Source organism: Antedon bifida, chromosome 8, assembly GCF_963402885.1.
Source record: "Antedon bifida chromosome 8, ecAntBifi1.1, whole genome shotgun sequence".
NCBI classification, from domain to species: domain Eukaryota; kingdom Metazoa; phylum Echinodermata; class Crinoidea; order Comatulida; family Antedonidae; genus Antedon; species Antedon bifida.
Genome location: NC_136233.1, coordinates 17,131,097 through 17,157,584, shown reverse-complemented (window position 1 = coordinate 17,157,584; position 26,488 = coordinate 17,131,097). Strand labels below are relative to the sequence as shown.

General features: G+C 33.9%; 4 protein-coding genes across 10 annotated transcripts in view; 2 read left to right on the top strand and 2 right to left on the bottom strand.

Annotated features, from left to right (window-relative positions):
* Positions 1–2,083, top strand: part of LOC144850110 (leucine-rich repeat and coiled-coil domain-containing protein 1-like) — a 14,154-nt gene extending 12,071 nt beyond the window's left edge. For 2 of the 4 annotated variants that reach the window (XM_078707308.1, XM_078707307.1), the window contains exon 23: positions 1,009–2,083. In XM_078707308.1, coding sequence (XP_078563434.1) covers positions 1,009–1,472 — 464 coding nt within the window. In that variant the 3' untranslated portion in view covers positions 1,473–2,083. The other 2 variants (XM_078707309.1, XM_078707310.1) reach the window with 2 other exon arrangements.
* LOC144850119 (uncharacterized) lies at positions 1,992–25,628 on the bottom strand. Of its 4 annotated transcripts, none has more exons than XM_078707322.1 (4): positions 25,499–25,628; positions 5,642–5,829; positions 4,458–4,571; positions 1,992–2,652 (listed from the first exon to the last, which is right to left on the bottom strand). In XM_078707322.1, exons 2-4 carry the CDS (start codon positions 5,798–5,800, stop codon positions 2,593–2,595), a joined length of 333 nt encoding a protein of 110 aa, XP_078563448.1. In that variant the 5' UTR covers positions 5,801–5,829; positions 25,499–25,628; the 3' UTR covers positions 1,992–2,592. The 4 variants fall into 4 exon arrangements, with proteins under 4 accessions (XP_078563448.1, XP_078563449.1, XP_078563450.1 ...); XM_078707323.1 differs by lacking the exon at positions 25,499–25,628 and adding an exon at positions 10,548–10,662; XM_078707324.1 differs by lacking the exon at positions 25,499–25,628 and adding an exon at positions 10,465–10,501.
* On the top strand, positions 12,454–26,488 carry LOC144850113 (uncharacterized). Its single transcript, XM_078707314.1, has 2 exons — positions 12,454–12,659; positions 24,068–26,488. Exons 1-2 carry the CDS (start codon positions 12,581–12,583, stop codon positions 26,065–26,067), a joined length of 2,079 nt encoding a protein of 692 aa, XP_078563440.1. The 5' UTR covers positions 12,454–12,580; the 3' UTR covers positions 26,068–26,488.
* Positions 22,334–26,488, bottom strand: part of LOC144850114 (T-cell immunomodulatory protein-like) — a 98,050-nt gene continuing 93,895 nt past the window's right edge. Inside the window, exon 17 of the transcript XR_013614047.1 lies at positions 22,334–22,347. The gene's annotated coding sequence lies outside the window, so the exon portion shown is untranslated. The remainder of the gene's footprint in view (positions 22,348–26,488) is intronic.

Genomic DNA, 26,488 nt, shown 5'->3' with positions numbered 1-26,488 from the left:
CAGAAGTGACCATCAGCAGACAGCTGTCTAAACTACAATGTATCAAATATAAGATCACCTTTGGACATGCACAAATTACCAGTGCATTGTTAAAACATTTGCCATATATAGAAACAATAAATAATTATTAATATAATTAATATAAATAGAGTACTTGAAACCAGAAAAAATAATAAGCGTCGTAAACAATATTTAAAACCATAGTATTAATTAACACCACTGCTTTTTGCTAATATTTGCATCTCCATTGAGACCAAGACACTGATGCCCACAGCATTGTCATAATTTAATTAATTTGCCCTTTGATTTATAATAGATCCAGATATTTACAGATTCAGTGGTATAGAAACTAATATATTGTTGTCTTATTAACAGTTGAAAAAAAAACAGTGGATGTCTTGAAATAAATTTTTTCCCTTATTTTTGTTGTCAATTTTTCCCTTTTTGTGTCCCTTTGCCCATTTTTTTTTTACTTTGTCCCCCATTTTTTTGTTCTTTGTCCCCTTTTTTACCTTTTGTCCACTTGTTTTGTCACTTGTCCCCATTTCTTGTCACTTTTTCTCTATTTATTGTCAAAGTGATCATCACACTTTATAAAAACAGAAAATGAATGCTTAGGTTGAAAAAATCATTGACTTATTTATTAATATCTCTGTGTAACCTTTAACACTTTCATTTCTTCCTTAATCAATGCAAGTCAATGCTTTTATTCAAAATTATTTTAATCTGATTAAAAATCGGAAGGAAATGATAGAGGCTAATAACAGAACACAAATTAATTACATAATTATAATGAGGAAGTTGTGATCTCACACCAGCAGTTACAATGTTAATATCATTTTGTTTAAAGGTTTCCATGGCATACAGAGGTTTACGATACTGCATGTAATTCCTAAAAAGGAAGTGTGTAAAGTTGAGAATGGCTTGCAGTGACGTTTTTGTTGTTGGAACTAAAATGGTCTACCTCTTGCAGAATGCGACTATCCAATCTGTCAAACTTCTGTCAAGGATGGCTTTCACGCAGTTCTGGAATTCAGTCGAGTAGAGTGTCTGTCTCTACACAGAACATACATCAACCTTCTGCTTCTCTTGTGTTGGTTGCTGCAGTACAAGTTCGCAACTGGTTGGTGGCAGGATCTTTTACAGTGGTGTGCAATCTCTTGTGTTGGTTGCTGCAGTACAATTTGGCAACTGGTTTGTGGCAGGATCTTTTACAGTGGTGTGAAATCTCTTGTGTTGGTTGCTGCAGTACAAGTTCGCAACTGGTTGGTGGCAGGATCTTTTACAGTGGTGTGCAATCTCTTGTGTTGGTTGCTGCAGTACAATTTGGCAACTGGTTTGTGCCAGGATCTTTTACAGTGGTGTGCAATCCCTTGTGTTGGTTGCTGCAGTACAATTTGACAACTGGTTTGTGGCAGGATCTTTTACAGTGGTGTGCAATCCCTTGTGTTGGTTGCTGCAGTACAATTTGACAACTGGTTTGTGGCAGGATCTTTTACAGTGGTGTGAAATCTCTTGTGTTGGTTGCTGCAGTACAAGTTCGCAACTGGTTGGTGGCAGGATCTTTTACAGTGGTGTGCAATCTCTTGTGTTGGTTGCTGCAGTACAATTTGGCAACTGGTTTGTGGCAGGATCTTTTACAGTGGTGTGCAATCTCTTGTGTTGGTTGCTGCAGTACAAGTTCGCAACTGGTTTGTGGCAGGATCTTTTACAGTTGTGTGCAAATTGCCGACCTCTTTAGATTGTCCTTGGTTGTGATTGTTGGTATCTGTCTATATATGGTAAAACTCAAAACAGTGTACCCTGAATATGGGGTGTCCTTTTTAGAGAGGTGAATGCAATAGTATTGCATAGCATGCAACCATCCAGTTTACAAATACATTTCAGTGCTTCTCATTTGTAACTAACTCCGATGTGATTTCTAGCAAGTTACGATTAACTACTTACATAATAACTTACATAATGTAGATAAAAATTCATTCAGACATGTATATAATATTGATATTTATTAACTGAAAACATGATATTTATGATGTATATTATTATTTTATAATATTTCTTGTATATTAAACTTAAAACTACTTCAATAGAATAGCCAATAAAATAACTGATATAACATTAGGAATTATCTATCAATAAAACATCTTTTCTCTCTTATTATCCTCAAAATAACATGTATTTTTTATTTCATTGTTTTCTATAATAACTACAAAATAAATGTGCTATAAACCCACAAAAAGTAAGAAACCTGGAGACTCTCTTCAGGCCTATTTTCCATGCTACACCATAAGTTCAAACAGAGTAACAAATAGATAACGTAAAAGGGTCATGAATGTTTCACAAGAGAAGATACTTCTTGAGCATGTAAAGAACCTTCACCACGTGACTGTGTTGATCAGTTTGGACAGAGAAAACTTTTCTTTTTGTTACTTTTTCATTAAATGTTATTCATAATCAATTCATAATATATGAGCTTTCGATTTCTCTGATGACATATGACCTAATTCCTACTACTGCATATTGTGTCACTGGTCGTCTCCACAGTGCGCTATTTACCCAATAGTGTACATTCCTGGATGTCTTTATATGGACTCATAACTTTGCAAATCCCTCTACTGTATCATCCATGTCTATTGGTTCTTGCGTTGATTTCTGAAATGAAAATGAGATGAAGTTTCTATAGTAAGCAGAGTTCTCCAATGCAATATCATACCATAAATATTGTTTGACGGTTTGCATGGGAAATCAAATGTTGATCTAAAGTTTACATGAACAATATTAAACCATTCAACAAATCACAGGCTTCAGGCTGTTTAGATGTTCATTTATCAACAAATGATAAATAGTTTATGTTATTTAAAAAGTTGTTTTACAAGAATTTAAAGTTGTTTAATTCTGGGATCAAATTTTCCATGCCTCCCAGGTCACGATTTAATTTCAGTATGGTGCGGTAAAGTGTGCTTGGAATTAAATATAAACAAACATACGAAAACAAACAGTGAGCTAATTTAATTCATTTTGACCATAAATCAGTGTTTTATTAAGATTTATTTCGATCTACAGTATACACAAGTAAATTATTTGAAAATTCGGCAAACACAGGTTAGATTTAAGCATACCGCATATTTAAATTTTTAATGGTGAGATTTTGGGAGTATTTTTTCTATGTACTGTATGTGGATTCTGAATAATGAATGGAATGCCCATGGAATGGTTTCTTGGATAAATGTTTATAGACTGCTCGTCGTGGACTTTCTTACACAAGGTTCCTATACGCATGTAGCCTCATATTAATTAAAGGGCTATTCAATTTTATACGCGTACGTCGTGTAGGCCCAGTAAAGTCAGCCGAAAACGTCACAGTTTGTAAAAATCGTAAATTGTATTTCTTAAAATCCTGGCCACTGTTCACGCAAGAGGCATTTCAACCCGATGGCGTAAAGTACGATGCTAAGAAATAAATACGATAGATATGAACGTCATTTGTAATTGTCTTCAATATAGGCGTAAGGGCAATAATAACTAGAACGGCGGAAAAACGTGACTTTTTTTTTCTTCAGATCGTATTAGATTTCATTGACATTTTGAGACGCTAAAAATATACCGGTAAATGTTTGTAGGCCTATAGGTTGGATACATTATAGAATACACTATACATGGGCTTCATTCATGGGCCTATTGTATCAATACCGTATTAATTAAGTGTAGGCTAGTCTGCTGGTGGCCATGTAATGTATTTTAGAACGAAAAAAACGTGAGTAGGCTATATTGTAAGATTTCTTCAAGATCGTAAATTACATTTCTTAAAATCGTAGACATTTTTCACGCAAGAGATAAGTTGTGACAGGACTCGTATATCTTGCAATCAATGTTGGTGCATGATCGTAAGTCACAAGCTTAAAACCGTAATAACATCATATTAATTCAACGCCGGTCGGTATGGATTCGAATCGAAAGGCCTAACCATGTTAATATGATATGAGAGGGTACAGACGGTGTGACTGACCGACAACTTCCCCAGACTCCAAAACTCCAACACATTACCATATCAGTATTATTTATTCGAATAAACGCCCCGCTTTTGAATAATCAATTTTTGCTGTATTTTATCACTTCTCGATATTAATTGTGTTGTATTATTTCATCTAGAGGTATTTATTTTTATTATAAATACATGTTAGGCCTACCATATTATTACCCCCAAAAAAACAAACGCCTCCCTCGATTAAACTCCCCCTAAAAACCATCCTGAACAATAAACGCCCCCGGCCGTTTATTCGAAATATGGTATGTAGTTTTAAGGATAGAATCGGAGGGAAAAGAACCGGATCATTATGACCAAAATCAAATAATCTTCTCCCATTCCTATTGACGTACTCGCACACACACCCCTATTTTTATAATGGAATAACCAAAACAAAAACTATATTTGTAATATCGTTTATCAATTTACTTACCATTTGTGTGGCGACTTTTTTTGGTTTATCTTTTTTCTTCTCAGCAATACTTTGTTGAAGCTCCTTAAATGTATCATTATTGCTTTTAACTTTGGTTTTATTTTGGTGATTTAACTAAAAACGAAACACAAAGGCCTTTAATACATATCATATTTTCATTTGTAGTCGCGTGCAACGCGACTCTACAGCTCACTATGTCGCGACTGCAGCCATCTATATGGCATTGTTTTTAAATGTAGGAGCTCTAAGGGCCCGTTTCTATTGAGCAAGAACTGTTCTAAGGCCGTTTATTGAAAGAACGTTATTTCACAAAACCACAAAAAACTTCCCGATGTAGGTTTTAAAAACCTAAATTTATTCTAGTCTTGATCGTCAAATCGGTTTTCATGGAGCAATTTTATCTGCAGCGCAATCGCGGTCTTATTTTGACTCAACTCAGAGATCACTAGAATGGCGCGAACATTATTTTGAATACTATCTGTAGACAATGGTTTCGAAAATGTATTTTTCAATAGAAACTGTAAAGAAACATCTTTCGTTTCAGAATCTCTGGTCCATAGAAAGTAAAATTACGTATACATTAGCTGCAACAAAGTGGGCGGGGCTTAGCGTGAAATTCTGTCGTCTTAAATTGTTGAGGACGATAAAGTTGCCATGTTCCCGTTTACGGAGAACGACTAGAAATAATGTACATATAAAATAACCTTAAATATACAGTTCAAATTACACTTAAACGTGGAATTTTCCAAACTCAAATAATATTTGAACTTCCAATTTATTTGTTTAACGACATAACATTTTTATTGGTATAAAATGGCTGTGTTACAACCAATACATTTTGCGCGGCCTATGCTGTATCACCAGAGCCAAGCGATTCAGAAGGACCCCACGCCGCGAGACAGGAGAGGGAGAGAGATACTGCCGGTTGTCGTCTTCGCGTAAGAGTGCGTAACTAATAAAACCGTCCTGTTTCGTAGAGTCCCTATTAGGCCTACTACAAGACGACGCGCTCTCATCTCAGGATGGCATTCCACGGATAGCATCTTTGAATTATATAAGACGTTTTCTAGGCCTATATCGTTGAGACTAAAACATTTTCACTTGAATTAAGTCACATATATCGATTTTCTTTAAAAATTCTTAAAAAGTAATTCTACATTATGATATTTTACTTTTTACCTTACCCTCTTTAAGTTCGTTGAAACTGACTTGGCCTTCAATTGCTGAGCTTTCACTACTTTATGATTTGATACTTTGAACACTTTCATTGTTGGTCCTTTTACTTTTCCACTTCCCGTCTTCAATTTTCCTCCCGGTTGATTTTTCTGTTTGGCTTTTCCCATCTTCAATTCTTCGTATGCCTCCTTATCACCTGTAGTCAGAGAGAGTTGTAATAATATCATTGCCTGTAGTAAATGATAAAACAGTACAGTAGAACCCTAATAAGAGGACACTCCTAATGAGGGGACACTTCTAATAAGAGGACACTTATAATAAGGGGACACTCCTAATGAGGGGACACTTCTAATAAGGGGACACTCCTAATAAGGGGACACCACTAATAAAAGGACACCACTATAAGGGGACACTTCTAATAAGAGGACACTTTCCTGTCACAAACAAACGATGATAAAATATATGTTTTTAACACTACAACTACAATAACTACTACGACCCCTATTCAGGAGACACACCCTTTTTAGTCCCGTAGATGTCCCATAATAGGGTATGTTTAATTGGAGAGTAGGCATTTTCTTGTATGCTCACTACGCATGTCCTTATTGTATGCTCTACCCGTAGAGTAGAGTCTTGACGTCACTTGTCTTGACGCCAACAAGCTCACAATAACATTAAAAAATAGGCCTAATTTACTAATACAATGGCGATGTATACGCACACGCAAGTCTTCATGTAGTTTACGTAACAACTATTATATGATTAGGCCTACGATGACCTTAATAACTATATCCTTCTAAATGTAATTAGCCATACTCAGACAATTACACAATTATATAAATTAAAGAACGTTTTTTACTAATTATATCATTTAGTGAAGGGTAAAGCTAGCCCCCGATGTCCTTTTAAAACTTAAATTAAAAATCTAAAATAAATGTTTGCGGATTTACTAGGTAGTATCCCTATTTTAAGTCTAAAAAGGGCCAATCTGGGAAAAAATTAGAAACAAGTGTTTCTCAACTGATTTGAGTTATATAGGTTCTATATATCCACCAAAAAAAAGTTCCAGCTCATTTGGCCTGGGGAAAGCCGCCATTTTGGATTTTTAAAATGGCCGCCATAAAATACATATTTTTGCTCATATATCAGCTTCCACATCATGTATGGATATGATTTTGGTGGCAAAGTATATGTTTTGAGGGTCAATGAATCCAAATACAGCACTTTGAAGTTTACTGAATGTCCGCCATCTTGTTTTTCAAAATGGCCGCCATAAAATACAGATTTGTACTCATCTCAACTTCTACATCGTGTATGAACGTGATTTTAGTGACAAAGTGTAGTTGTGAGTGTCAAGAAATCGAAAAACAGCATTTTCGTAATTCACTCAATGGCCGCCATTTTGTTTTTCAAAATGGCCACCATAAAAATACAGATTTTTGCTCTTATCTCAGCTTCCACATAATGTATGGAAGTGATTTTGGTGGCAATGTATATATTTTGAGGGTCAAGGATTTCAATTACAGCATTTTTTTTAAGTTTACTTAATGGCCACCATTTTGTTTTTCAAAATGGCCACCATAAAATACAGGTTTTGCTAATTTCGTAGCTCATATACATAATGAAGTCATGATTTTGATAACTAAGTCTATGTTTTGATTGTTACAGAATCAAAAATCAGCATTCTAAAATACAGAGTCGGAAAGTGATCAGATCTTCTTATTCCAGTTAGGACCAAACTTCATAGTTGAAGGCTACTGCTCCACTGGCTTTAGATGTTGCTTTTTTTTGCATACAGTTTGTTAAATACAGTAATAGTTTTAAAATTCCCAATCAAACTGGCACAACATATAATAATAACAACATTTATGTACAATCCCCTTTGCCTATAGTCTTCAAGATCTATCGCTATCACAATCCTCATTATTACTATGTCAACGTCGTGAGTTAATCACAAGATCGAGTTCCATACTGATTAAGACCAAAGAGGTACACAAGAAGATACCAGAGAGTGTACTGTAACTATCATTCGCGAGAAGAAACTAATAAACAAGATATTCTAAAGAAGTTACATCGACATGTAAAGATATTTTCCAAATATAAAGAGAAGCATGGCCAACTTGCAGTTAAAAGTACAACTTATGGATAAAGCAAGTAACATATCTTATGAATAGATGGTAATACACTGGGAGATCAACACTAGTCACCCTAAATGGTCTGCATTTATGTTTAAATCTAGCTGCTTATCTGCCATCCTAATAACCTTCGATCAACCAATGTGACGTAAAGTAATGCAAATAGTTAGAGAAAGAAAACTGCCATTTGTCGTCAAACTCGAAAGATTCTTAAGAGCTTTCTGGGAAAGTCAAAAAGATATCAAGAACATTTAAGCTGTGGCTGTATCATTAGATGGTATACCTTTTTAGGCATGATTGTGCAATTGGGAGCTCCAGGTTCAGATATAGCATCTACAGTATGCTTTCATATTTGCAGCAGCTGGTCATGGCCAAAATGCCAAAAGTGGAAGGCTATATCTGGAAATGCTGAAAGACAAATTTCAAGATACATAAGGTTTTCTCTATTGTGCTCATGTCTGAAAACTGATTCTTCACCATTATAACACGTTGCATGATATCCATTCTTTTGGAACATCTTGTATTGTATGTATATGGAAATTTGTCATTCAGGCATATTGGCCATCATGGTCAATTGTCCTATACTGTGTCTATATCTGGAGACAAAATGGTACATCCTCATCTCGTGTCATCATTATATGATAGATAGCTGCATCCTCTAAGAGCTTTAGAATATACAGCTCTCTTTAAAGTAGGTTATGCACAACTTCAAAACCTCAACCCACCAGTATGTCCAATATAACCAAGAAAGCTCCTGAAAAGATAAACTCCTCCGTGTCTGATTATTATGACTGGTAGATGAGTGTCTGTACCATTGTATAAACTGTTGACATGTTAATTGGATAAAAAAGAATGATCGGCATAAACTATCGTCGATTTGTCCAGTTATCGCATTATACCTACATGCATAAATCCAGACCAGTTATGGTGAAGTAGTGTTAGTCCCCAGTGTATTAGGTAACCATCCATTCAGTCACATAAGATATGTTGCTTTAAATTGCTTTACTTGCTTTATATATAATGTATCTGATTGGAATATGCTTAACTAAAGTTGGCCATGCTTCTCTTTAGGATTTGGAAAATATCTTAAAATGTCGTCTAACAAACTTTTTTAGAATATTATATTTTTAGGTTCTTCACGCGAATGATATAGTTACAGTACATCGCTGATATCTTCTTGTGTACAGTATCTCCTGGGGTCATAATCATTGTGGTTCCCATATATTATCACCAACATACTGACTTATTCTCGTCATCACTTTCCAACTGTATTTCAAAAGCTGAATTTGTTTTTATTCTGTAACCTTCAAAACATAGGCTTAGCAAAATCATAATCATAGTAGCTCATAAATGAGCAAAAACCTGTAGCTTATGGTGGCCATTTTGACAATCAAAATGGTGGCCATTGAGTGAACTTCAAAAAGCTGTATTTAGATTTCTTGACCCTCAAAACATAAACATTGCCACCAAAATCACTTCCATGCACGATGTAGAAGCTGAGGTACGAGGACAAATCTGTAAATTTTATGGCAGCCATTTTGAAAAACAAAATAGCGGGCATTAGGTGAACTTTAAAATACTATATTTGAATTCCTTGACCTTCAAAACATATACTTTTATACCAAAATTACGTTCATATGATGTAGAAGCTGAGATATGAGGAAAAATCTGTAAATTTTATAGCAGCCATTTTGATTTTCAAAATGGCGGCCATTGGGTGAAATTCAAATGAATGCTGTATTTGGATTCCTTGACCGTCAAAACCTACATTTTGCCACCAAAATCATGTCTATACATGATGTAGAAGCTGAGATAAGCACAAATCTGTATTTTAAGGCGGCCATTTTGAAAAACAAGATGGCGGTCATTGAGTGAACTTCAAAATGCTGTATTTAGATTCCTTGACCCTCAAAACATACACTTTGCCACCAAAATCATTTCCATGCATGATGTAGAAGAGGAGATATGAGCAAAAACCTGTATTTTATGGCGGCCATTTTGAAAATCCAAAATGGCGGCTTTCCCCAGGCCAGATGAGCTGGAACTTTTTTTTGGTGGATATATAGACCCAATATGACACAAATCAGTTGAGAAACACTTGTTTCTAATTTTTTCCCAGAGAAAGTGTAAAATGGGGATACTAAGGGTACATTAACAAATTACGAACACAAAATTCTTTAAAATATTTCTTATTGTACATAAAGTATGTATAAACTAACGATATGAAAATGTAAATAAACAGTAAACAATACAAATATAATAAGGCTAATAATAATGTAATTACAAAGTCATGATCCTTGACATTGTGTCATATTTATTCGATGACAGATGAGACCCAATTAAAGGGTTGCCTGAATTTTTTGGGGGATAGCGAACTTTTTGATCGATAAATTATTTTTGTTAACGTCAAATTCTTTGCTCTATGCGTCAAGAAGGAAGAAAGACAGATAGCCGATGGGAAAGAAACGTGTCGTTGACCAATTAACAATGGATGATGAGCGATAGAGATAATTGATATGACCCAGCTTTAGAGCCAAGTGAACCATGGATTATATTGTACAGGTGAGGTGAACTATTCCTAAACAAATAATCATTATACTGGTTATTCTTACTTCATTACCCTTATTAAGGGGACACCTTCTGGGCCCAACAAGCCTGGCAGACCCACATCGAAAACTTCATGTGGCCTACTGTACCTAACAAATAATATCACCATGAACTGAAATAACTGCGTACATTCCTATTCCGTGTTGATAACTAAATCAAAAATAAATATTACCATTGACCGGTTATATAGAATAAATGAAAGGTTAGGCCGTTTGACCGACCGAGATATAACGATCAAACAACGGGCTGAAATGGTACCAGATCGCCTGTGCTTCTGTTGATTATCAAATAATTTATTTACTGCATCAACACGCAGTATTTACAAGTGATTATAACAGGGACCGGCTGTTTTCAGCTGAATTCCAGAATCATGGGAATTAAAATACAAGGGGATATGTATTCAACCCGTTGAAACGGGTACCGTACTATTTTGTCGAAAATTTGTGTCGTATTCAGAAACTAATCACTGTTTGATCAATCAACATTTTGATGACGTATAATAACGTCAACATTACGTCAGGCTTTATTTGGCTTCCAGAACACAGAGCTAACTAAAAGTATAGAGTGTAATTTGGGCTTCCGGTGGTTACCCACAACGAACGTTTTCGATGAGGCCTTCCAGTGTGGATTCGTTCCGGATTTATTAAATGTTACACCGTAACGTCAAAAACTATATGATTTTATAAAATACGGACACATATCATCATATTGGTCTAGAATGTTCACGATGGATACCACCGATACCTGAATAATGCATAGCATTTGTTATTCTTGGTTCACACTAGAGACGCAACACAACGACGTAATGCAACTTAAGGGATTTGACCAATCACAGGTGATGGATTATTCGAACTGTCGCTTGTCATTGGTCAACTCGCTTGCGTTGCGTCCTAGTGAGAACCAAGCTTTACCAATTACGGATTTACGGATACAGTGATATTGAATGAAGGATCTGAATAATATTCTGATCTTGTAGGGAAAGCTATCTTTCTAACCCACGTTATTGTCTGATCTCATCTTTAGTGCATCGTATCATGTAGTTCATAGGTTTAATTACACCTATTTATCATCTAATAACCCATTTAATCAGTATACATAATAACAACAGACTCAAATACCTCGTTAGATGGTTCTAAAACGTGCCCTTTATAGTTATTAAAACAAAATGTACGCGCTTTTCCCGTAACGAAACCATTGCTCCTCGTGCAGAAGCAAGTCGGAATTGGCCGAAAGTAGAGTATTTTAAGTTAATGGGGACGCAGAAGATTTATACTATCGTGCAGATGAACATATATAAATTGTACGTATACTATACTGTACTCTATAACGTTATGAAAGATTATATTATAAATGAAGCTACAGTATTGTTATGTTTAAGATTATGAACAACCTTGCACCTCCATATTTATTAAATAAGTTCAATATCAAAAACAATTACTATAATATTAGAACTAAGCCAAATTTAATAGTACCAAAACCAAAAACAAACTACAAAAAACGTAGCTTATCATATAGAGGTACCAAGGTTTGGAATGAGCTACATGAAGATATTAAAAATGTGAACTCTGTCTCTCTTTTTAAGAAACTGTTAACTGCTAATTTCATGTAGCTTTATTTAAATGTAGTGTATTATTTAATCCTTGTTTCATTATTATTATTATTATTATAACAAGACATGTCCTCAAATATGTCCATATACTCTACACAGTAAAGATAGGACAGGTCCTCAGATGTAAATTAATACTATACTCTGCACAGTAAGCTATAGTACATTACATGACATCCTTAATGTTCAATGCTACTAATACGTAAATACTATTCAAATTTCCACTATTCTTACAGTAGCGTAGTCCTACAAATGATGGTATTTTGCGTTATACTCTTGATTCCCCTCAATGGAAATGAAAGCCTGTCAATCACTCAAAGTTACGCCCACTCGGTGATTAACGCTTGGCGTAAAAACTACTTCCGACCAGTCATTTCGCTTGTTATAGTAATTGATATCACCAATCACATCGCTCGATACACGATCAGCCTCCTTTTAATATTGTCAGAAATAAAATCAATCGTTCACTGGTCGTGGGGCATTATATATTGTCTTGTCATAAACACACGAGTCGAAATGACACTGTCGTGACAACGGTGATAATTCATCTCCATTGTGACTATTTTGACTATTTCGAATAATTTGCGGTTTATTTCAAGATGAAGAACGAAGTTATGATATTGAAACTTGTAGCGTTCGTGTTTTTGGTTATGACCACAACGTATGCTGAAAATGAAGGTAATTAATTAACCAATTTGTATTGATGTTTTGTAGTTTACGAAGTCATTAAGTTTCATTAAATCAATTAAATTGTACGTCGAGGCATTTAAAGTAACTAATCGCCGTATTAACTGTACTTTACACAAAAGCGGTGATATTGATTATTACTGTATAGTGTTGCTGATGATTGACAATTATTCTGAATAAACAATTTAGGCCTATCTATGGCCTATTAATTGTAGGTATAATGTTTATAATAGCAGTAGACCTACACATATATATAAATAGCCTTAGTAAGCCTAAGTAGAACCACGTAATAGGACTATGATGCAACTATTTAAAATTAATAGAAATGTTTATTAAATATCTTTGTCAAAAAATAAGCCACTCCACTGTTTCTTTCCTATAAGGAACTATACCTATCTCAATTATAGTTTACCATTTGCAACATATTTTTATTCATAACAACAGTAATGAACTGGTTGATAGTTCGTAGTATTTATGATAGACAATAGGTTTGTAGTTCATCTCGAATTCTATTCAAACCACCCACTTATCCGACCATAAACTTCTTCTCACGTTAGTAAACATAACAATACTTATAGCATTATTAATATATCTTCATGGGTAGGCCTACATAGCGTGCGTTTTGACAAGTTTAAGTACTTGGACTTAAGGCCAGATCAACCCCCAACGTTACTTTGTCTACTGCAGTGCAGTTGATCGTTTACATACGTGATAATATGTTCGTTTCTTCATTTCATTGATAACACTGCGACATACCCATGCAGACTTGTAAGCAAAATTGAAAGTTTTACAATATCACGTAATGTAGATCGCGCTGTAAGTCAAAATTAGAGTTAATTTCCGGAGAAAATCAAACATCAAATGTACCGTATCTACCCAATGTTTTCTTGAACCATTGAATGGAAAGATGTTTGTTCATTGGAAAACGGTTAATAAATAGACAGACATAGACATAATACGGAAAACGAACTTATTGAACATAAATCTCGTGAAAGTTAAAGCATATTTTCGGTTCGACTAGGCTAGTGGTTCGTGGTTTTTATTTTATGCTTTGGGTAAATACTTTAGTCAATTGACTCGCCTTTATAGAGCTTATTGTAATCCGTTTCTGTTGCTATTGACGAACACGCACACTTTTCAACCAATTTGTATTTTAAAACGTAAGCAAACCTTTACAAATGACATTCTTTTTAACAATAATAACATAAGCCGCAACAGGTTGGCGGATTACCTGAAGCGAATAACTTTATCTAGTCACGTTACAAATACATTGTGTTTGGATATAAAAATTGTGTACAAGCCTGAGAGATTATCACATCATTAAGCCCCGTTCACACCGCGCCCGGATTGCGATAAAAATGAGTTTACATAACTTTTTAAAAATAGAGCTGTTCACAATCATTCCAAATTTTCCGTAAAAAACGTACTTGTGATCGAAAAACGTAGGCCTAACTAGCCCTAGCTTAATCCGGGCTCATTGTGAACGTCATTTAAAAAGTGCACAAGACATTTGAACGGCTTTTGGGGACGAACTGTCTGAAAACTGCTAGAAACTATCTGGAAACTTCACAAAAATTGATGAGTTTGATAACACCAATACTGTAATCAATTATCATTATTTTCGACTCAATGTCTCACCCTGTGTCACTTTCTCTAAGTACTACCATAATGCTCTTTCCCTGGAGTGAAAATGATTACCTCCCGCAGTGATCAATCAATAATATTTTACCCTTATTACTCTCTAAAGATCAATAATTTAACACGTTGCAAGCTTTGAGGTGTAAATGGTCAAATGCTGTGACATAATTTTCATTGTGGTGACGCAAACATACACTGCAGAAATTTAAGTTTGTTTCGCAACGCTGAATTGACCAATGACCAACGACATTGCTTGTGATTGGTTAAATTACTTGCGCTACGTCCTGTGTCAACCAAGTTTTTGAACAGATAATAATTTTATTGGGAAAAAGATTGAATGGAAGTTTTTTTTTCTGAAATTAGCCATGGCCAAAAGCTATGGTAATAAAACTTATGACTGATGTCCAGTCTTGTAAAGCGGTAGTCGATTTACCGTTTGGTCAAATAACCTTGATTTTACTCTTTCCTTCCCTTTTTATATCATTACTTTATAAAGATTACCGGACCTCATCCCTGCTTTATCCTTACATTACACAGACCTGTAGTAATTTAGTTATGATTTTAAACTGCCACACAAACTGTTGATTCATTTTTCGTAAGTTTAAATTGATTTGTAACTTAATCAATTGTTCTATAGAAATTACTAATTAAACTCATCAGTTTATCGATATGGTTTTTAATTCGTATGGGATTTAAATAATCGGACACGTAACGTAATTTATATTTTGGTTGATTTTTCTTCAAACGTAATAACGTAATTTTAGAATCGTGTCCCGCGATATTTGGTAGTCTGTGAACACGAAATGTATGCAACACTACAGTGCCTAATTAGGCCTAAATACAGTACTGTACTTGAGTGTGTCACATGGGTCACAATTTGTAGAATACAGTATATCAATATTTTGTAGACAATGAAATTAGTCACAAAGAAAAATTGTATACTATAATTTTTATGTCAATCAACTGACCAACCTAAATGAGTCGCCAACAAATCTAGGCACCAGATGGACATTGTGGTCATCATCGGATGAAATAATCCATAACTCCTCGTATGCTGGCATTTACAGCCAAGGTATTATTTCCCTTTCCTCTTCGTTGATTACCGCTGACATACTATCTTATGAACTTTCATATCGTAAATATACTTAGTGTTGACTGCTGAGATATAGCATCTTTGATATCATTTGAGAATGGAAGTAGTTGTGACATATTTGAAATAAACCATTGTACATAAATCTTCATCTAATATTATTCCATTTGTACATCTATATTCCTTTATGGTCACATTTACTGGATTTTCAGGAGATATGTTGTACTGTATTCTTATCATGTAAGGGACGCTGTCATTTTTAAAATAACGAACTTTAGAATCGAAATGTTACGGAAATAATTCCGATAGGCCTATTTGTTTACAAATACTTTTCAGAATCATGTCTCCATTCGATGTTGTCTTAATGATTCGGTCTACAAGAATGTGCGCGAACATTGAATGTTAGTCGATTACAATAATGTAATGTCATTTTAATCTTTTAAAAAAGCAACGGCATTCACTGAAATATCATAAGTTTCTTTACAATCACCGAGGATAATAATTATTATTGGACACATTAAAAAAAACGTTGGGTAGCCCGGTTGGTTATGTTGTTGTTAACCATGTGTAGTAATTGCGCACCGCATGACCGACGTGAATTTGTGGCGCTTTATCTGGGAGCTGCACACGACTTGTCTACAAGTCTCATTCGTACAACCGCCATCCAGGTCAGGGATTGCAATCGTGCGGCGTCCATGTGTTGCGTATTTTTCTAACATTTTAAACAGTTTAAAGTGTGTCAATTAACACATGTTTCTTATCAAAAAATGTCTAAAACATCAAGTCAAGTAATATTGTTCCGAGTAGTCTTATGGAAATATTATTGTTCCCACTGATGGTACATTAGTTGCCTGATAGGGATTTAGATCAGAGGTGAAGAGTGACATTTTACCCCTAGCCTGGTTTGAAGTGAATACGGAAACTATTAAGAGATTACGAGAACAATGCAATGAGCTAATTCCTCCATTCTCGAACCATCTATGTATTAGGCTTCAATGTAATCCTAAAGCTAATACACTATATAAACATTAATCGCATACAATTCTAAAATTACCAGTTCAAACATATCATGTCTATTTTAGTATTAACCACTAACTATCGAATCACCTTTTCGTTAAAAGTGAGATGCTTATTGCATCCTCCAGGTCATCGAATTGTTCCAGTCTATCTGTCATTTCTTTCCCCGACTATCTTCCTGTTTATGCCTTCATCTATTATTCCATACTCTATAAGTCTATATATTTATGGTCATATTTCCTGGATTTTCAGGAGATGTTTTGTTTTAGGTTCTTCTTGATAATGAAGACTTGGTCTTAATATTGGTTTCCGTATCTTTCGTAATTTGCATTATATTCGGTAGGCTGCGGTGCCCGTCTGTCCAGAGCATATAGTTGCTCTCTGGTCCGACTGACTTTTTACACCAATAACTAGCGTGTCATGGTTGTTTAGGATAGAAACTGTTCCTTATTACATATTAAATAATTACTAACTATTAAACAGTGTATGTAACTAATTTGTTCGTGTGGAAACCGTTTAGCCATGCCTCGAGGGGGTGAAAGTCAAGGATCTAACCAAGGTCGGCCAGCCCACCTTTTGCTATCCGCACTTTCTCACTCAACTGGCTCACCCAAGAAATTTTATGTAGGCCACGTATAATATATTTTTAATGACCTAGGAACGGGAATTCTCAGTGGAGTGATATTTTTAGTGAATGGGTAGCCTACAAGTCAGCCTTCTTTACTCTAGTTAAATCCTGACGCATAAATTGTCGCCTCCAGCAGACGGCTGCAACATCAACTCAGCGATAATTATTTCCCGATTTATACTATTCATTCATAACCACAAGTATATTTATTTTGTTATACTTATTAGAGTCATTTGTAAGTTTATTTAAAATGGTACATTTCATGGTGAAAGTCGTACACCTCTCATAAGTAACAAGACTAATAATTACATTTGTGAGTAGGCCTATGCCTAATTTTCCAAATAAATTCAAATCATGCTCCCGGATTCGGTAAGGGGTGGAAGTGATACTTGTTATCTTGCTACTCGGCAACAATGTTCACACCTCTAACATTTGACCACTGGAGTATAATATCCGATTGATTTAACCAAAAACCGCTTAACTGATCGCGAACAAGGAATCGGAAACTTTCAGCCAATACACATTTACAATGAATTCGCTGATGATAGACAATGTGTACACGGTGTTGACCAAACTTAAACAAACATATCTAGTGTTCTTTGTGTAGATTTCTTCACTAATTGGTTTTTATGTCATGCCTTATTGATATCCTATACCCCAATTAATAGGCTATTCAAAGTCCCTGTCGCCATTGAGATGTTCCAATTGGTTTGATCACACAACCAATGTCTTTATATTCATTTTCAAACATTATTATATAATGGTCTATAGAACAGTAAAGTAAACTGAATAGTCTGTTTCCCTGGAACAGCTTATGCAAAGTTGTGTAATAGGGCCTATAATCATAGTAATCTTTCGTTGTGCATATTGAATGCTTACAAAGTTGTAACAGGGAAGAATAAAACTTTCACTCTTCCCGGGTTGTAATATTCAGTTTGATTTTACTACGATCTTTCGATCTTTTTTTCTTTTTACATGGCATGTATACGGTTACATTTGTTTTAAATGTGTATTCCACAACGGACAATTATACAGTGTAAATAAATTATACTATACGAAGTTTAAACTGTGTATCGTATCATACCACCAAAACTATTTCATTTTCAGCAACCTTTCATGGGCAGGCTTGCCCGATGTTCTAAAATAGGTATAGGCCTATAGTGTTTATTATTATGACTATTATAGTACGTTTAGAGGATACTCTGCAACTAGATATATCTTATTATAGGATCTTAATTGTGTATATCCTGTCTATCCAGTAATTTGTTGTCTATAGGCTATGTCAAATCGAATATTTTATTATGTCAGTCTGAAAATATGTGTAGGGAGTTCCAAGGGAAGTTAGCGGGTCAAAGTGATAGGAAAGTAATGCTATTAATATGGGCTACAAACATTCCAATTATGATCAAAAATATAAATCAACGATGATATAATATTTAATAAAAATAAAACTTTTCCCCTTGTTTCCGATAATAAATCACATGAGTTCAAAAAACATAAATCGGGTTTACAAACATTAAGTTCTCGTTTGTTCTTTAAACACGCACTAGAGTTGAGCTACTGAATCCTACGTTCACACTGAGGCCGGAGAAAATCCAGGCTAGAATTTATAGATTCATGGTTTTAGATAGAACGAAGTTAGCTCAATCTGAATAATGATATCCGAGTTACAACCGATTGTGTAAATAAGTTAACTTCGTGTCGTTAACTCCGATATAACTCCGATGTAAATCTTCAATCAGATTCATCCAGAACATCCAATGTCACTTAAACTCCGATAGGCTAAGTTTCAGAATGTAATAACAATCTATGATAGTAATAGAAATATCTTCCCATCATCGGATGTATTTTTTTAGTTTGAACGCAGAACAAGGTCGCAATGTAATCCTGATAAAGAAAAGATCGTGTAAACATAGCTAATGGAGGTTAACAGAGCAGCATCTAGGTAAAACGAATGCTCTAATAGGCCTAATGTAAACTATTGTTGAGTATAGATCGTTGTGCATTAGGACTATACTTAATAATAATAAGAGCGGAACACAACAGGTAAATAAGTAAACAACTAATATTAGAAGAACTCCATAGCAGAGTTTATTTTAGAAATACCTTACAATATTGACCAAGAACTTAAGAGAAAGTAAATATGTGTTTTACATGTTCAAGTATGATAAAGTTTGTTATTTGCTTGATTCTGGGTCTTGATAAACTGAATTTGTCGCCCTATTTTACCATGAAATAGAAAATGACAGGACCAAAGGCCTCGGTAATTGTTCTTTCGTATGTATACCTCACTCTCCTAATAAGTGTCGAAATAACCATAACTTGCGATAACATTTATGTCCATATAAACATCCCTTTATTCAAAAGCATTGTTCTCAAATTTGGATTTGAACTCGTGGTTGAGTGTCACCATAATTGGAGCATGGAGATTGCTGCTCCATCGTTGGAGCAGGGAGGTATTATCTTCATACCTACCTGGTTGGAGGATAATATGATGATGCATCGTTTTACTTTCCTCAATGCAATCGAATTGTTTTATTGAGATTTACCTCCTAAAAAGTTTTTGTAGAAGTTTCCAATTTTTTTCTTACATACTTCGTGAAAATTAAAACGATACCTCTCTGTTATATGCTCGCCTTCAACGACAATGTACATCATGCGAGATAACAGATTGTCTTTTGAAAAACTACAGAACTTGCATGAAACTACCAATATTTTCTTGAAGGAAACTACATTTAATCCATGATATTCCGTTTCTTTAAATTCTTGATATCAAAAAAACCCAAGGAAATTGATTAAACCACATGAACTCTGTACCATACCTAGCAAAACAAAACAATTAAGGAAACTCTAACGACAGCCAAGTCTGTAAATAACGGTTTTCAAACACCGCAAGATGTTTACTATGCTCTTTACAGGAAAGAAAGTTATTGGCATTTAGCAGATATCTTAGACTATAAATATAATAAGTAGCCACATGGTACAGTATACATTCTAGGCCCTAAACCGATCTTAGTATGTTCCAACAATAACACAACAGGGATGTGAACTAACATTTAAATAGGCCTACTCCTAAAATTTAAGAATCTGAATCCCTTCAATCAATGATCCATATAGCTAGTCATTACTGATTCTAATTAATAGAGACCAAAACTGCAAAAACCTTTCTAAAGCTCTGTCTACACTATCAAACTAGTTTGACAAAAAAAGTATGATGTGCCCACATAACACATATGGTAGTGATATACCCAGATATGGTAGTGATATGACATCACCATGTCCATATATTATTTTTTGTCACATAAAGTCAGATTTGATTTGGGTAGACAGAGCTTAATAAATAAAGTGGTCTTTATTTTAAAGATCTTATAGTGAACTGTGTGTAGAAGTACTGTACAGTACAATCCAAAGTATTGCACAATTAGGACAAACGTTGACTTTTGTATCAACTTTAGCATTGACAATACATTTTATCATATGAATTGAAAGGTGTAAAATATGGGATTTACAACTTTGATTCAAAGCTTTTATTTAACAATTGTTTGACAAAACACTTACAACCCAATACTGGTATGCTGACTAAATGCAAGACAAATACTTTCTAATATAATAATAATAATAATATTAATAATTCAGACTGATCAGTAGTTATGATAGCTAAACATTTTTTTTAAAAAGCTAATGAAAATGTTCCCTGAATAAGCAAACCTTTCTTATGTCTTTACCATATTTAAACATGAACCCTAATACAAGATATGACTATTCAATTCATATCACGATTAAAATATATAAATACAAATTACAGACAGACAGTTTTGGTTGTATATTTGGAAAGTTGTTGATTTATATCATGGTTTACAGTATTTTGTTAATAATGATGAAAACATAGTTACACATGTTAATTGTTTATAATACAACATTAAAAAATATGTCAATACATTATACTGTATTTATCCAATATTATTATTTATAGCAGACTAATTAAAAGAACTTTAGTATTGTATACTCTGTAATAATATTTTGCAATTTTAATTAGAACACAGTAATATATACAGAATTTATTTAAAATGGAATATAGGCCTACCATGTGTTATTATTGTGCAAAGGTATAATTCTGTGATTTCAACGATTATATACTTGTAAATATTTTTCTACATGATTATTGATAAAAGAATTTGGTTACGAATGGCTTAGCAGAAGTCATGCAAACTATTACTTAATACAAATTAAAGTATTTTCAAAATGTACATTGCCAATTATAAAGTTAAGCTTGTTATATGCACTATTAATCTACACCCAATCATATTTTTCGCCACACTTTAGCACTATCTGGAAATATTATTTTACATCTCTCTGATATATACAATGCTGTACATATATATATATATATAAACAAACATAAAATTGAGAAGTTATCAAATACTATACACCAAACTTAGTGTTTTAAGATTAGTCCCAACTATAACGCACATTGTATTCCAAGAAAGTTTAAAGTTATTGCACAGTTAGGTCTGGTCTAGGTTCAGTGATATGATTCGGTTAGATACTGGAAGCATAAAAATGGAAATAACTAGAGAGGAGGGCAAGTCACATCTGTACCTAATCTATTTTCAGCATTTATTGCTGGGTACTTCAAAATCTTTGGTTCTAAAATATTAAATTACTTAATTATATTTCGGTATCTTTTATTCATCAACAAGTATATACATAAAACAATTCATGGCAGTATAAACTGAATTGCGAACTGAGTAGTTAAACACATTATACAAAATATACAGAATTAATCAAAATGAGCAAAATGAAGTTCCTACAGTATTTGAAATTAAATTTCAGTTAGTTTTGTATTTATTTCAACAATATTAACACACAGTGGTCTCTCATCAGTGTAATGTAACTATGGAGATTTGCAATATACTTTTACAGTAAACTATTTCATACAGTAATTGCTCACACTGTCTGACATAGCTACAAAGTGTCTTCTTTTGTGACAGGTTGATACAGTTGTTAAAAACAAATCAAAAACTAATAATAATCTCATGCTATTAACACTAGGACATAACGCTATGAAAACAAAGTCACACATAGTGTATAATATATTTATATAATGTAATCGATAATTTTCTTATTATGCTGTGAAATGAATGACTATGTGTTTCTCATCATCAATGGAATGATAAAAGGAATTGAATAGAAACTTTTTTATCCACTAGCAAAGCTTTACTAGTTGGAAACAATTTAACTAGCCAAATGACAACCCAACTAGCAAGCAAGACTTTTGTTTTGTGAATTTATAGTTCTTTTTAAAAGTTTACAGTTATTGGCAAGTACCTTTTCTAGACTAAAAAATATCAATTTTTAAAAAAAATTACAACCAGTAAACATTAACTAGTTTTGAAATTTTTAACTAGCAATTATGAACAATAATCTACTAGCAAATTGCTATAATTTATAGCCATCCATAGCAATGATACCAATTCAAAATAGTAGGTAATGAATGGAATATTAGAATAGAAACAGCTAAATTCTACGAATCTAATTTCATACAACTGGTTTATTTTAAGTTGATAGTGAACAGTACAGTGTGACCTTTTTGTAATAAGTACAGTAACTTGTTGAATAGGTAAATATTATTCAAAAGTATATTTGATCTACACACAACTTGATTCAAAATGAAAGATGTTTCTGTAATACGAGAAACATTACCTTCAAAACACTGATTTACAAGATAAAATTTAAACCTTTTAATTTGTTGACACGTAATCTTATCTCTAATCTCCGCCTTTCTATTCCAATCAGTAAGTTCTTGTACAGTTTATGAAATGTGTAGTTGTATTATACAGATTGTATATAGATTGTTATCATCACTAACTGTATATGCTTGTTGTACCAATTCTTACAATGATTCAACTTTCAATGCTGCAGGGAGAATTCCCTTCTAGGGTGGTCAAAAGTTTATCAAACTAAAGCAAGCAAACAATGATTTCCACAGTACGCGTGTCATATGCATGTTTTAACTAGAACAAATCAAGCAAGAAAATCTTTTTCGCACCAGCAGCTCATTTATATCAACGATTGTGAAAAATTCAGATAATTATTTATTCTCATGGTTGAACAGTAGACTTCATTTACAAAGAGAAACAATTCTCTGTTATTTTAAGACCAATTAAAATAAATGATACTGATCTACAAGACCACTGACTGTTTAGCCTTAACCTGATTGAATATAACGTGATTGATATTAAAAATTGTTTATACTGTAGTAATATTCTATACAGAATAATATCTACCCCAAAAACCATGCAATTAATACCTCTGTACACCTATTACAGATAATCTATTCTCTTTGTTGTCTGAGTATGACTTTAGTCATAATTACCCTATTTTAAACAAGAGGCCGCTTGAATTATCTGCCTATGATAAAGACAAATTCACCTTTGTAGAAACATCAAATTCAATTTTGTTTTTCTTTAATCTTTTATATTTTACCAACAAAATTAAAAACATGAGAAAAAGAAATGGGATCACAACGAACTACTGTACCTGCATTCTCTACAACAGATAAACTATAAAACCTCTTTATCAACAAAGTTTTACATTACAATACTTTTTTCATTTGTCGTCTTCCTCTTGATCATTTGAACCAAAACACAGACAAAAACTAAAAACAATGACTGCAGTCATAAATATGTGATTCCAAATGATAGGTTACAAGGATTATCTATTTATAAATAAACCAAGCATTCCCTTCATCAATCACTATTTTTTATTTCCATGTCTCTATCATGTTTCCTAACACCTTCATGTTTCTTAACAAGCAGAACACTAACAATGCAGATGTGGAAACATATCTGAAATTATGCATTTATTAAAATTGAGTATACTCAAATGCTATGTTATCCAATGCAAAAGAAAATATATTTGTCATGATCATTTTAGAACTTTAACAACACTTGTTTAGTGAATTGTTTAACACTTATTTGTAAAAAGTGAAACATAACTGATGAATACATTTATTATTTTTTGTAGACATTGGAATTAACGAAAAATCCAATGGAGACTTTTCTGCACTGGACACTTTGATGCTTGATTTTCTGAAGAAGAACCATTACTCTGGTGCAACAATGGGGATCTCCAAAGGCAACCGTCTGCTGTACACTCAAGGTTATGGCAAAACCACAAGTGGAGAGATCAAGATGCAACCAACCACACTCCTGCCGATCTCCAGCTTATCAAAGACTATCACAGCAGTAGCCATCTTGAAGCTTTATTCAGACAATCAAATGAACTTGACAGATAGAGTGTTTGGACCATCAGGAATTCTTGAAAATATTGTTCCACTGGATTCAGTCATTCGGGATAAACGAGTTCTTGGCATTACGGTTCAGCATCTGTTAGAACACACCAGTGGATGGGGACAGATGACACCATATTTGTATGATCCAATGCTGAATCCGGTTTACTTGGCTCGAGGTCATAATGTCACAAACATCGCTCTTGAAATGGGCATCAATGGAATTTTAACCCACAATGACATTATAAAGTTCATGTTGACTAAGAACCTTCAATCAACTCCTGGAATGAGATTCCGCTACTCAAATTTTGGTTACTGTATTCTTGGAAGAATCGTGGAAGAGATATCTGGAATGCCTTATGAAGAGTACATAAAAGAAGAGATTTTGAGTCCATTGGGAATGATTCACACCAGACTAGGACCACATCAAGATGGTTATATTGGTGATTCTTTACAACCTACTCTTAACTTTGATGAAGGAGCTCTAGATATATTCACAGATGCCACATATACTCAAGATCTCTTTGAACTCTGGGACTCAACTCTTGGCTGGTTCTCTACAGTTTATGACATCTCCAGATTTGTCAACGGTTTAACAGAAGGTAGTTTGGTGGATCATTCAGTATTATCGCTACTCAGGACTCGTCCGATATCACTGATTTCCGCAAAGAAAGAGAGATGGTATGGTTATGGAGTCTTCACTGATCGCAGTCAAGCCTGGTGGCAGGTTGGTGATCAGAATGGTGATGAAATACTTTTACACCACGTTAGATGTAGAAACAAAATTACAGTAAAAGATGGACAAATATTTTGCAAGGATAATGAGGATTTGAGTGTGGTGATTATTATGAGTTCTAACAACAGAAAAGACATCAAACAGTTGTCAGAATCCTTAATTGCATCTGTTGAAACCTGGCCAGCTTCAGATGATTTATCTGTAAACGATTTCGGCATCAAAACGAACGATGATGTGTTTGTGGCATCGATGATTCCAGAGACCAACATAAAAGCTGTAACAAACGCTTTTTTACGACTGAAGTACAATCCCTCATGGATTGATGCTTATGTTGTTAATGGAAAGACTCTTTTTACAGTTGTATTTAAGCTAGACAAAAAACATAACTACAGAGTTGCTTATTTAAAAACAAAACAGAGCTTGAACTTACTTGTAGAGAAAAACTTGAAAGATGGTTACACCATTTCTTTTGTTGTGAGCTGCAACAGCCAGCAGGACTCTGGACGTACACGTCACTCCGTCGTCTTCAGAAACCGCAAAGAAGAAGATAACTCTTTAACCTGGTGGAATCAATCGTGGAAAAAATATATCACAGGAACACTGAATTACTATAAAAGTTATAACTATGCGCCAGTTATACAAAGTGTTATAGTGCATAAAGATACGAAACACGTAACCTACAGATTTGAAAAAAAGAAATCCAAAAACTGGAAGTCATACGTGGATTTACCACGAGAAAGCCTTGAGCGAGTTATTAAAGAAAACGCTCAACAAAATCGTAGATTACGATATTTAGACAGTTATTTTGAGAATGGTGAATTGTTATTTTCTGGAGTATTTACATCAGATTCAAATACATGGATGGTTCAGGTTGATCTAACAGAAACAGAACTAAGAGAAAACTTGACACAAATGTCCAAAAGAAACTATGAACCTGAGATGATCATCGGGTATGAAGTGGACAAGCAACCTATGTTTGTGGTTGTTTGGAAGAATTAATTTATTTGTATAAAGATGAACATATTTATTAATTTATGAATAATTGGCTTAGTAATTTGAAATGTGCTAAACAAAGAACATTATGATTTCTTTAAAAACATGAATATGATAAGAAATGAATGCAATTAGTACGGCACTGTAAATATCATTGTGTAAATATGTTGTCATTAATAAAGGAATACCTAGATGTTTACACAAATTTGTCAAAAATTTTTGTGTAGTCTAAAAGATTGCTAATTAGTGAAACCTGAAAGTTCCCACTTAATTAAATTACTGTACTACACATTGAAAGAACTAATTATGTGTGACATTTACATCAAGGCTTTTCAACACAATTTAGAATGTAAACAAAAACAGATTCTAGTTCTAGTTGTTAAGACCTAGAGGATCGTAGGGGCGTAACAGATGAGATACAGTGTAC